The following is an 11,471-nucleotide window of genomic DNA, read 5'->3' on the forward strand; positions in this document are numbered from 1 at the left end:
CCCAGCATTATTTTAAAAGCTTCCCAGATGACTGTGCTCAGAGTGATGTTTGGGTACCACAGCCTAGTCCCCACTCTCCATCTCTATCTCAGAAGACTGAGCCCAGACTAGAGAAATGACCCCCTGAAACGGAGGCAGAGTAGCTCCAGAATCCCTTACTCCTGGACCAGTGCTCATTCCGTTGAACCCCGTTGCCTCTTAACAGCTGCACAGAATATGCCCTGGGCAAACTGCAGAAGCCCAGCCTCCCTGAATTACCAGCGCTGGCTTTCTGAACATTCCAGTGTTAAGGCTGTCATCCCCTCTTCCTGCAAAGCCCAGGCCCTCCCTCCCTTCCTGCCACCCCTGGAACCTCTTCCCCTTCCTTCTTCTACTCCTGCTGCTAGATTCATGGTGGCCAAAGAGTCTGAATGGGCTCAACAGCAAGGGTCTGGTGCAAACTGAAAACATTTACTGACCACCTACACAGGATCTATTCACGAATTGCCAGTAATAGAGAAGTCCTGGCCCTTAGGAGTTCAGCCTAGTGGGGAGTAAACAGGTAATTTCCATAAAATGCTGCAGGCTACAACAGCACCACTAGGAAAGAGGTATTTTGCCTGCTGGGGAGCTGCCTGAAATCCCAGCAAAAGGAAGCCCCAGGGAGGGGTATGCAGCAACCATCAGCAACTGTTAGCAGCTTGGAGTGGCTGAAGGGGAAATGGCTCTCAAGGGTTAGGACTGTCGGAAAAGGGCTACACCTTCCTGACCACCCCAGAGGCGAAGGGACCTGCTCGAGGTTGTCCAACTGGTAACCAGCTGGCAGAGTTGGGCTTCCTATCAAAGTCTAGGTGGCTCAAAACTCATGGGCTACCCTGTGTCTCTAGGCAGGTGACCCAGGCAAGGAAAGAGGGGTTATATAGCTGTGGGTTAGCCTGGGAACTTAATGGAATGATGGGACATTTCTGCAGGAAAAGCGTTAAAACAATTGACTCAAGAAGTAGGTTTAGATATCCCGCTGCCGGGCAATGAGACTCCCCAAGGCTGTGGTAGCCCTGGGGTTGGATTCCCAGTCCTACCAGGAAGTGGTGGGCTCCCTGAGCTGTACCCCAAAGGTTCCCAACACTGTGCAGAGTTGCATTTACAGCAGACCCTCAAGTGCCCTCTCTTGAAGCCTCTGCCTGGTTCATAGGATACTGGCAGCTGAGCTGTGGCCACTAAGCACTGAGGTTGCTTGAGGATATTGAAAGCAAGAAGAGTCTGGCTTTTATTGGATATCAACAGGGCCGAGTGATCTAGTTTTGAGAAATACCTGTGACAACAACCCAGTATTTTTCAGTTGGGCAGCAGATCCTGATCACCTCATCCTGACTCACCTTGCTCTTTCCCAGGCTCTGGGGCCAGTGCTCTCTGCCCCTTTCCAGGCATCTAAGACTGCTTTGTCCAGGCCTGGGCCTGGGCAGGAGGTTGGGAGGGAGGTCAGAGAGTGATCCAGATCAAAGCTGTCAGCTGATCATTTTATGGAAGAATCTATATTGAAGAATCCTTTGCAAAGTGAATACTTCCTGAATTTGTTTTATGCTTTAGCAAGACACCAAGAATGGTTTAATTTACACACAGTGGCTGGACATACACAAGGGTTCAGCTAGGCATGAGACTAGACACTTTACCTTGCCAATTTAAGGCGGAATTGTTATCCCTACTTTAGAGGCTTTGGTCAGTGTCTTGAAAAAAGGTTAAGAAGTGGCAGAGCCAAGATTTGGATTCCAAACTGCCCCAACTTCAAAGCCCTGGACCACTGATTCTTACACCTTGGTGTCTGAGTCACTAACATGAAATTTACAAAGAATGCAGATTCCTGGTCCCATCCCAGAGTAATTGATTCAGTGGGCCTGGAACCAAGGCAGGGGAACCTGCATTCCACACGCGAATCTGAACCAGATAACTCTGCAACAGCACTTGTCCCTTCCTCCCTTTCTCTCTAATCCAGGAACCTAGCTGTTGTCCTAGGGTCTCAGCTAGCAGAGGTTACGAGGGAAGCGCGGGGTCTGATCTGAGACTTTGGGCTTTTTTTTTTTTTGCAAATGACTTGAAGCTGGGGAAGAAGCACAACATCGCAGCAGCCCGTCGCCCCACACTCTCACCTGCCTCGAGGTGCGCCCAAACTGGCCGAAGGAGTTTGTCCGTCGCGCTTCCCTAATTCTGAGGACTTTCACTTTCCTCTTTTCGTAAATCCTAAAACCCCCAAGCCGAAAATACCTGGCTAGCCCCTCCTCGCTTAGGCGACCGGCTCCGTGTGAGCGGGGAGGGCCCGGATGTCAGGCCCGGGACGGCAAACCTGGCCCGTCGCCTCCCGGTCGGAAAAGGTAGTGCAGGTGACTGGGCGGCGGCTCTGGGCCGGGCGCGGGCGAGGAACCCGAGTGCTGAGCGCAGGCGGCGGCGGAGGTCCGCGCACACCTCCCGTCCGGCTTCCGGCCCGGGTAGCTGCCGTTCCCCCCACACCCAGCACCTGCCGAGCACGTACGGGGCGCAGGGTCGAGGGGGCGCGCAGGCCGGCTCTGTCCCTCCTCCGCCCGGCGGGACGCTGCTCCCCGGTCCGCCGCGGCGCGGATGCCAGGTCAGCGAAGGGTTAAGGAGGCCGGCTCCCTCACCCTTGGAAAGTCCCCGAAATGACGTTGCAACCCGACAATTAAAAAAAAGAGTTTAATTATAGAGACAGGCTCTGGGAGTTGGAACAAACCCGGTCGGTCGGTGGGGCCGGTAAACAACTCCGGAGCGAGCGGGCCGGGCTGGACGCCGCCCGCGGAGCCCGCGCCCCTGGGAGCGGGGGAGGGGAGCGCCCTCCAGGAGTTGGGAACCGAAGGAAATTCGAGGAATCGGCCTTCTTTTGGCAGGGTTGTGGGGGGGCGCAGTGGAAGACTTTTTAGCTAGCCCGCGGTGCCAAGGCCCCGTCATGGTGCGGCGGGTCCCGCAGTCGCGGGGGTTGGGGGGGGTAAGAGGCGCCACCTGGAGAGGGGGACCCTGGGTGCGGGTCGGGACTGGCCCTGGGCCCCGCCCGCTCCGGGCCCCTTCCCCCAGGCTTTCCACCCCCGCTTCTCCGTCCCTCCCCGTCCCCCCCAGCAGAGCTTCGCGAACCCTCCAGATTAAAAGACCAATGGGCCTTTTTTTTTTTTTTTTTCTTGCGGGGAGAGTGGGGGTATAAAAAACTGAAATAGCTTCACATCAGGACGCAGACTAACCTTGTGGTTTTAACGCGCACCCTATTCTGTCCTGAAATCTGGAACTCATTACCTCATCACTAAGAAACTGCACGAAACCGCTCCCCCCCGCCCCCTCCTCGAAGTTGGGACGAGAGGGAGCAAACAGCCCTTTAAGAAAGAAACCTACATTTGAATGATTTAAATTAAGGTGGATGGAAGTTATTCCCCCTTCTGGCGCTTGCCAGATTTCAAGAAAAGCTGAAAAATGGGAGCAGGGGGAGGGAAGCAACTGGCAAAAGAAGACACCAAAAGAAGAAAAGCAAGGGGGCAGCGGCCAGGTTAAAAATGGGGGCCATTAATTTAAGTCACAGGGGACAAATAAAAGCAGACCGGACTGGGGATCCCATACATTGCACATACATTGGTTCATGGCTGCAGCAAAGGTGGTGTGTTTCATGAAGATGAAAACAAAACAAAACAAAACAAAACCTAACAGGTTCCTAAAACAGTTGTGATTTGGAAGGTTTCCGGGTTTGCTCGGAGGCTGACAAGAAATGCAGTAAAAATATGTGTGTGTTGGTGGCGGCGGCGAGAGTGCGACTCCAGCGCTCTGCTCCGCCCGCCCGGACCTTTTCAAAGAAACGTGCTCGTAATGGGGTGACCTAATTACATCGCAATGGAACCCGCTCTTAGCCACTCGGCGCACGGGGTTTCATAACAGACCCGGCGGCCTCGAGTGCTGGGAAGAAACGTGCGAGGGCTGAGGAGGCGGCCGGGCACGCGGGGAAACAGGAAAGAAACGCAGCCCCGCGGTTTCCACCTCGGTCTGTGGGGGGACACATTCACAGCTTTTTATTTGGGTGGGTAGAGGGGTGTCCGAACAAACAGTAAATAAATATATACTTTCCAGCTTTCAGAAGAGTAATTGCCAACTCGAGGCCTTTCGGTTTCGAGGATCCCATGCCCCCCTCCCCCCATCCCGCCAAAACAGCGCAGTGTGACAAGCCATATGTTCCATTCCCGTGAGGGCGGGGGAGAAGCAACAGTAAGTGTCGCCTCCCCCCATTTTAGTATCTTCATTCTTACCAAAGTAACTTTTTTTTCATGGTTCTAGCGTCTGTGGTGTGTATACGTGTTGCTTAGGGAGTTTCGGGCGCAGCCCGTGGTTCAGAGCGCGGGGCAAGTTGTGCGTTGCTGGGTGATTTCTTTTTGGGGGTGGGCAGAAGGGCGTTCGTGAGGATTCAGGTTTGTTTTAGAAAAATATTTAAAGATTGCTGCGTGCAATAAATACCACTCCCAGGCCTGTGAAAACAAACAATCCGCCCGGGCGGGGGTCTTTTTCGCGGAGCACCCCCCGCCCCCGCGCCCCGGCCCAGACTTGGAGAGTGTCCGCTGCACAGCGAGAGCCAGTGTAGACGCGAGCGGCGCGCGAAATCGCTTGGTGCTCGCCCTCGCCAGGCCCGGTCCTCCAGGGTGTGTGTGTGTTTGGGGGGGGGGGGCCTCCTTAATCCTTCTCCCTCACCCCCGCCCCTGAAGAAACAAAACCCTAGACTTGAACGCTCTGTGCTCCCCTTATTTCCAGTTTCCTCTCCCCGTGGGGTTTGCGGAGGGGAACCGAGGGCTGAAGAGATCCCGGGAAAAGAGTGAAGTTGTGCGGGAACTTGGAGAAGTTTCATGGGAGATCGGCACAAGATGGAAACCGGGCGCTTAGGACGGGCTTCTTTCTGCTCCCGCTTGCAAAAAGAGAAAGTCGAGCCCGCCTTCCTGCCCGACCAAAAAAAAAAAAAAACAAAAAAAACAACACAACAACAAGAACCCCGAAGAGTGTGGAATGAGTGATGTCACAGAGCAGCGCTCGCAGGCTGACAAAAGGGGGGCGCCCCTTCCCCACCCCCCGCGCCGCGCGCGGCCCCAAAAAGGGGCGCCGGCAGCCCGGGGTAGACAGGCGAGCGGACTCGAAACTTTTCCTCTTTAAGAAAAAAAAAAGTTGTGCGCGGCTCGCAGTGGGGTTTTTTTTTTCCCCTCTTCGCCTTCTTTCCTCGTCTCCCCTCCCCCTTCTTCCTTTTGAAAGTTTCTTTCTTTTTTTTTTTTTCCCCCGAGTTTGACCGCATGGCTGATTCAACTCCAGTGTCAATCAACTTTTTTTTCCTCCTCTTCCTCATTTAAATAAGTTTAAAGCTCCTCCTCCCCCTCCGGCCCACCAAATCTGAAACTTATATAAATTGGGCTTCGCGCGCCGCAGCCCGGGAGAGTCAGAAAGGCGAGGGGCGCCGGGAGCAGGCGTGTGGGACTCCTGACCGGAGAGCCGGAGGCTGCGCCTTCCCCGCACCGGGACCTTCGCTACACACCAGACCCTCGTCCCTGCCCCGCGCAGCGCCCAAGATGACCACCACCCTCGTGTCTGCCACCATCTTCGACTTGAGCGAAGTTTTATGCAAGGTAAAGTGGGGCGCAGCGCTTGCTTTTCAAAGTCTTTTTTCTTTTATCCTCAAAAAGAATCTCCAAAAGTTTAGGTCTGGACAGGCAGGGGTGGGGGAGAGAAAGAGAGGCGAGACGGTTGTTTTTTCCGCCTCATTTTTCTCCCCAGTTTGAAGGAATTTGGTTTTCTCCTCCCCACCCTTTGCGTTTCAACTGTTCCTGGCGGGCATTACCTGGGAATCCAGAGACCAGAGTTTTAGGGTGCGCAGTGTGCGTAGGGGCTGCCCTGGGCAATGTTTGGGATTGGGGCAATTTTTCGGTGATTCTTTTCGTCCGTGACGTGCCGCTCTTGGGCCCGGCTTCGCTAGTCCGTTCCGTTTCGGGTGTCGCCGCTCCTGGGAGGGAGTTCGAGTCTCTCCAGCCACTTTGCCGGACTGCAGGTCGGGAGGTGCGGGTCCCTCGGGAAGGAGAATCTCGGGATGACGTTTTGCTGGGTGATTTCCCCCTCTGTTCTGGAGAGGCTGGGGATCTGCGAGAAAAAGGCCAAGAGTTGTGATTCAAAGGATGTTGTCAAACGAGTTGGCACTGGGACTTCAGTTCGCCCCAGCTCGACAGGCTTCCTCTTGTGATAGCCGATCGTGCTGCAAACTTTGGGGGTAAAAGTGGCACTCGGGTTCACCCGCTTTCCTCCTTTCCTAGAGAAGGAGACTCGTGGATATGGACGGAATGGGGGGGGGTGCGGTGGGGGAGACACAACGATAAAATGCCCGTCTGAGCTCTAGGGTCTTGGCGAGGAAGGATTTAATGAGGGCCTCCTTAAGTCGTGTAGCTTGCCAGCCGGTGTGGAAAAAGGCGAGTTTTAAATCAGAAATATTTATTCCAAAAGTGCAGCTTAAGGGTATATACCAGAAGCCTGTGGATGTTAAATTTTTTTTTCGCCCCCTCTCCCCAGTTTGAAAGAGAAGAAGCTGCTTGGCTACTTTTAATTGCTAAAGTGTTTTGCCTTCTTTTAAACACGTCGAGTCATGTTGCTGTCTTTTCCTAGCTTGCTTCTCCAGTCGGTGCAGCTGCCAGGGCCCCAGGGCTGCAGGGTTGGGGTGCAGGGACACCCTGGAGCTGAAGAGCAACATCAAAAAGTTTGAATTTCAGTTTCCTTCCCTCCCTGTGCTTTTCCAAACTTCAGTTGCCCTGACGGCTGCCTGAGCTAGCCGGCACTTCTTCCTTCTTTTCGCGGCTCTCAGGCTCTTTGATCTGTTTCTCTTTCTCTTGCTCCCTCCCCCCTCAGGACGTTTTAAATGAACCTCATTGTTGGGGACTGGCTCTCCACTCGGTTCCTGTAATCCGCTCCAGGGGGTGGTTGCTGTTACAGATTCCCGATCCCCCGCAGCTGATCCTAAGGGGCCACCTTTAGAATTTGCACAATGACACCCACATGGGCCGGGAAGCCAACTCCCAGGTCCCCTGCTCACACCCTTTCCAAATCTTGGGTACAGGTTGGGCAGGTGAATTGAGTCCCATTGAAACAGAGACCTGCCTGTGGTGCCTCTGCGCCCCCCCCCCCCCCCCCACGTCCATTATTGACTGGGAGGAGGCTGGGGGGATTTGGTGCTTTCCTTTTCCTTCCCACCTGCAGCTTTGCGTTAAAGATTAAACACTGGCGCTCTTATCCAAGCCTGCTCTTGCAGCCAGGAGACTAACTGCAAAGGCATCCTCTCAGCGGAGGGGGTGGGGTGCGCAGTGAATGGTGGGAGAGATCATTGTAGAAGGCTCCCCTTCTGGGACCATGGGAGTTTTGTATTCAGGGATCACATCCCTCTCCCCATTACCTACCCCCCCCCCCCAATTAGGGATTTCTCCTCTAGCCCCTCCCTCTCCCCTCTCAGCCGCTAGGTAAAGTGAAGGCAGTCTGAAAACCTGTTGCCAAAGCAATAGATCGCTTCTGAAGGAGGAAGTTGAGAGTCTTCGGCCAGGCTGTGTGTTTGTGTGTATGTGTGTGTGTGTGTGTGTGTGTGGGGGGGGGGTGTATGTGTGGGGCGGGGATAGTCAGTTAAGCAGGGACTGATTGAAAGGAGGCCTAGCCCATAGTCTCCTGCGGTTTACCTTTTTTTGTTAGGAGGGTGGGAAATGAGTTTGTGAGTTGTGTGAGATATTTTGAACTGAGGACGGTGAAGTTGGATTTTCTGGATGAAAGTGGTAGCTTTAGGGACAGGATATGACAGTGCATTCCAGGGATCCAGGGATTGGCGTGGAGTAGGTGCATGTGTAAAACAATTTCTCACACAGGCCAGGATTTTTGTGGTTTCTTCTGCCTGGGACCAAAGTAAACCCTCTTGGCTGGTGGAATGGGAGAAAGAGGAGGAGGGGGCTTGCCAGGGCAGAGGTGGGGATGATGAGTTCCTCTGAGAGAGGGAGCATTTCTGATTGTGGAGGGGGCTGCCCTTAGCGGGTACCCTTCTTGGGCCTGGTGGATGGCCTTTGCTGCTAACCCCAGTCTCTCTCCTCTCTTTCCCCTCCAGGGTAACAAGATGCTCAACTATAGTACTCCCAGTGCCGGGGGTTGCCTGCTGGACAGGAAGGCAGTGGGCACCCCTGCCGGTGGGGGCTTCCCCCGGAGGCACTCGGTCACTCTGCCCAGCTCCAAATTCCACCAGAACCAGCTCCTCAGTAGCCTCAAGGGTGAGCCAGCCCCAGCTCTGAGCTCTCGGGACAGCCGCTTCCGAGACCGCTCTTTCTCAGAAGGGGGCGAGCGGCTGCTGCCCCCCCAGAAGCAGCCGGGAAGCGGCCAGGTCAACTCCAGCCGCTACAAGACGGAGCTGTGCCGCCCCTTCGAGGAGAACGGAGCCTGTAAGTACGGCGACAAGTGCCAGTTCGCCCACGGCATCCACGAGCTCCGAAGCCTGACCCGCCACCCCAAGTACAAGACGGAGCTGTGCCGCACCTTCCACACCATCGGCTTCTGCCCCTACGGGCCCCGCTGCCACTTCATCCACAACGCCGAGGAGCGCCGTGCCCTGGCCGGGGCCCGGGACCTCTCTGCTGACCGTCCCCGCCTCCAGCATAGCTTTAGCTTTGCTGGGTTTCCCAGTGCCGCCGCCACCGCCGCTGCCACGGGGCTGCTGGACAGCCCCACATCCATCACCCCACCCCCCATCCTGAGCGCCGATGACCTCCTGGGCTCACCCACCCTCCCCGATGGCACCAATAACCCCTTCGCCTTCTCCAGCCAGGAGCTGGCGAGCCTCTTTGCCCCTAGCATGGGGCTGCCCGGGGGTGGCTCCCCGACCACCTTCCTCTTCCGGCCCATGTCTGAGTCCCCTCACATGTTTGACTCTCCCCCCAGCCCTCAGGATTCTCTCTCGGACCAGGAGGGCTACCTGAGCAGCTCCAGCAGCAGCCACAGTGGCTCAGACTCCCCTACTTTGGACAACTCAAGACGCCTGCCCATTTTCAGCAGACTTTCCATCTCAGATGACTAAACCAGGGTAGGGAGGGACCCCCCTGCCCACTCCCCTCCCCCACCCCCCATCCCCTCCCCACATCCCCTCCCCTTACTCCCTCCCCATCTGATTCCTGACAAACCCCTACATTAACAAGGTTAAGCTCAACCCCTTTCCCCCAGAACCTTGGAACGCCCCTCCCTCTCCCCTCTTTACACCCCACCCCCCAACATAAGGACAAGTCAGTTTGTCAGTAGCTCCCTCTGGCTTGAACCCCCTCGATTTTTATAGCCCACTTAACCATGCATAACAGACAAGTCCCATATTTGTCAGTAGATGCCTTTTTTTTTTTTTTTCCACCCCCCCCTGGCTTAAGCCTTAAGTGCCAAATCACAAAAGAAAAAGCAGTAACAGTTTACAGAAGCAACTTAGTGCCTTGTAATCTAACTTTGTCACTGTGACTACATTACCTCTTCAGCGCCAGAGGGCACCCGTGAGCCTCCCCAGAGCCTCTGCCCCGGGGAGAGGGAGGTGGGGGGGCATGTAGAAACAGCAGCTCCCTCCACTGGCAACACAATTGCACCTTTCCTTAATTTCAATCTCCCACACACTTCCTCTCTCCCTCTCCCTGGTAGCCCCCACACCCCCCTCGGGAGAGTTGTTGCCAGACTTGGGTTTTTGGGGAAACCTGTCTTGACATTCAAAACCTTTTTTCTTCCCGACCTGAACCTCTGTTGACTAATCTTGCCTGGGTTCGTGTAGGTCTGCAGGAAGGAAGACTGCAAAAGCGGATGAAGATTGTGACATAAGTGGGACTTTGTGATTTAATTTTTTTCTTTTTTAAGTGGGGAGGAAGGGGAAGCTAGATGGACTATGAGAGACTTGATTTTGGTGCTAAAGTTCCCCAGTTCATATGTGACATCTTAAAAAATAACAACAAAAAGAGAGAAAAGCTTAAAAAAAAAACATGTAAGGGGTGAGCAGTTAATGGTATTCATTCCACATACAATATCTGTGTAAAACGATTTCCTGTAGAAGTAGCTTTAATGGTTTTTGCTCTAGAATACCGTAGGTCTATCCTTAGAGCACTCACGCCATGCTTTTTTCCCTGGGTTTTAAACTTCATATAACTTTCAGAAATTGGAGAGCAAAAATTTTGCTTGTCACTGCACATCAATATAAAAAAGCTTATTTAACTTATCAAAACGTATTTATTGCCAAACTATGCTTTTTTTTTGTTAATTTTGTTCATATTTATCGGGATGACAAATCCATAGAATATATTCTTTTATGTTAAATTATGATCTTCATATTAATCTTAAAATTTTGTGACGTGTCTTTTTCCTTTTTTTCCACAGTTTTAATATATTATTCTTCAACGACATTTTTTGTAACTTTACACTTTTTTTGGTTATTTTATTTTAAAAAAATGAAAAATTAATTTAAAAAAATGCAAAAAACTGTTGGATTATTTATTTTAGAAATTTCCCCCCTTTGTGTTGGACTGCAAATTGAGTTTCTTTCTCTTTTGGCCTTTCACAACTAGGACTGAGAATGTATGTAAAAGTTCTGTGACAGTACAGAAGGAAGACAACTTCTTATGTATAGCTTCTAAAAGGGAAAAAAAAAAAAAAAGAAACCCTTTGACTTCCACGTGCCCATCTCAAGACATTCCGATTGCAGATTTGAGGTTCTGGATTCCAGGTTTTGGAGTTTTCCAATGTTAATACAAACAGAACTGGCACACCACACATTAAGATGAATGTAATTATTATTCCTCTTGCTGGTCACTACCGTCGCTTTCTATTTCTCTTTCTTTGTGTGAATTTATTTAAAAAAAAACTTTTTGTAACGACTATTTGCAGTTTAAAAATCAATAAACCCATTTTTTTTCAAGAAACATTGATGGTGAAGCTGGTTTTGCTTGCTTTGGTTTTACTGTGCCTTGTAGGCTTGTCCTTTGTAGATGAGGTAGGTGCTAGGAAGGGGAGGAGGGGGGAAGGGCACTGGTTGATTTCTTCTAGTCTCTAACAGCTAAACCAGTGGCTGGTTCCTTTTGTTGAGGTTGAAAGTCTGCTGAGCTTAGAGGGGATGGTGTGGGGTTGATTGCAAAGCAGCCTGTGTTTGTATTAACCTGCCCAGATGGTGGTGGTTGACAAGGGGCCAGCCTTATCCACCCTGTAGCCTCGAAGGTTCTTTTGGAGACCTGAGGCATGGGGGCTTCCAGTCTTCCTTGCTTAGTCTGTGGTCCTAATGTTTGGGGTGCTGAAATGATAAGAGGGGGATGTAGCACATGGCACTCCAGCAAACCTGGATTTGTTCTTTTATTTGGGTGCTTCCAGCCTTTTTTTGTTTTTGGCTGTGCCACCTGGCACATGCAATCTTAGTTCCTAGACTAGGGGTCAGACCCACACCCACGCATTGGGAGTGTGGAGTC

General features: G+C 52.6%; 1 protein-coding gene across 1 annotated transcript; it reads left to right on the forward strand.

Moving 5' to 3' along the window:
- Positions 1 to 5,380: 5,380 nt before the first annotated feature.
- Positions 5,381 to 10,936, forward strand: ZFP36L1 (ZFP36 ring finger protein like 1). Its single transcript, XM_006056165.3, has 3 exons — positions 5,381 to 5,618; positions 8,114 to 9,079; positions 9,797 to 10,936. Exons 1-2 carry the CDS (start codon positions 5,562 to 5,564, stop codon positions 9,071 to 9,073), a joined length of 1,017 nt encoding a protein of 338 aa, XP_006056227.2. The 5' UTR covers positions 5,381 to 5,561; the 3' UTR covers positions 9,074 to 9,079; positions 9,797 to 10,936.
- Positions 10,937 to 11,471: the final 535 nt, after the last annotated feature.

This window comes from Bubalus bubalis, chromosome 11, assembly GCF_019923935.1.
Source record: "Bubalus bubalis isolate 160015118507 breed Murrah chromosome 11, NDDB_SH_1, whole genome shotgun sequence".
Lineage (NCBI taxonomy): Eukaryota > Metazoa > Chordata > Mammalia > Artiodactyla > Bovidae > Bubalus > Bubalus bubalis.

Bases quoted from the DNA above. Each gene is read 5' to 3' on its own strand.
- ZFP36L1 (XM_006056165.3), top strand. From the start codon at position 5,562: ATGACCACCACCCTCGTGTCTGCCACCATCTTCGACTTGAGCGAAGTT. The intron at 5,619-8,113 runs GTAAAGTGGGGC...TTTCCCCTCCAG, and splicing joins TGAGCGAAGTTTTATGCAAG to GGTAACAAGATGCTCAACTA.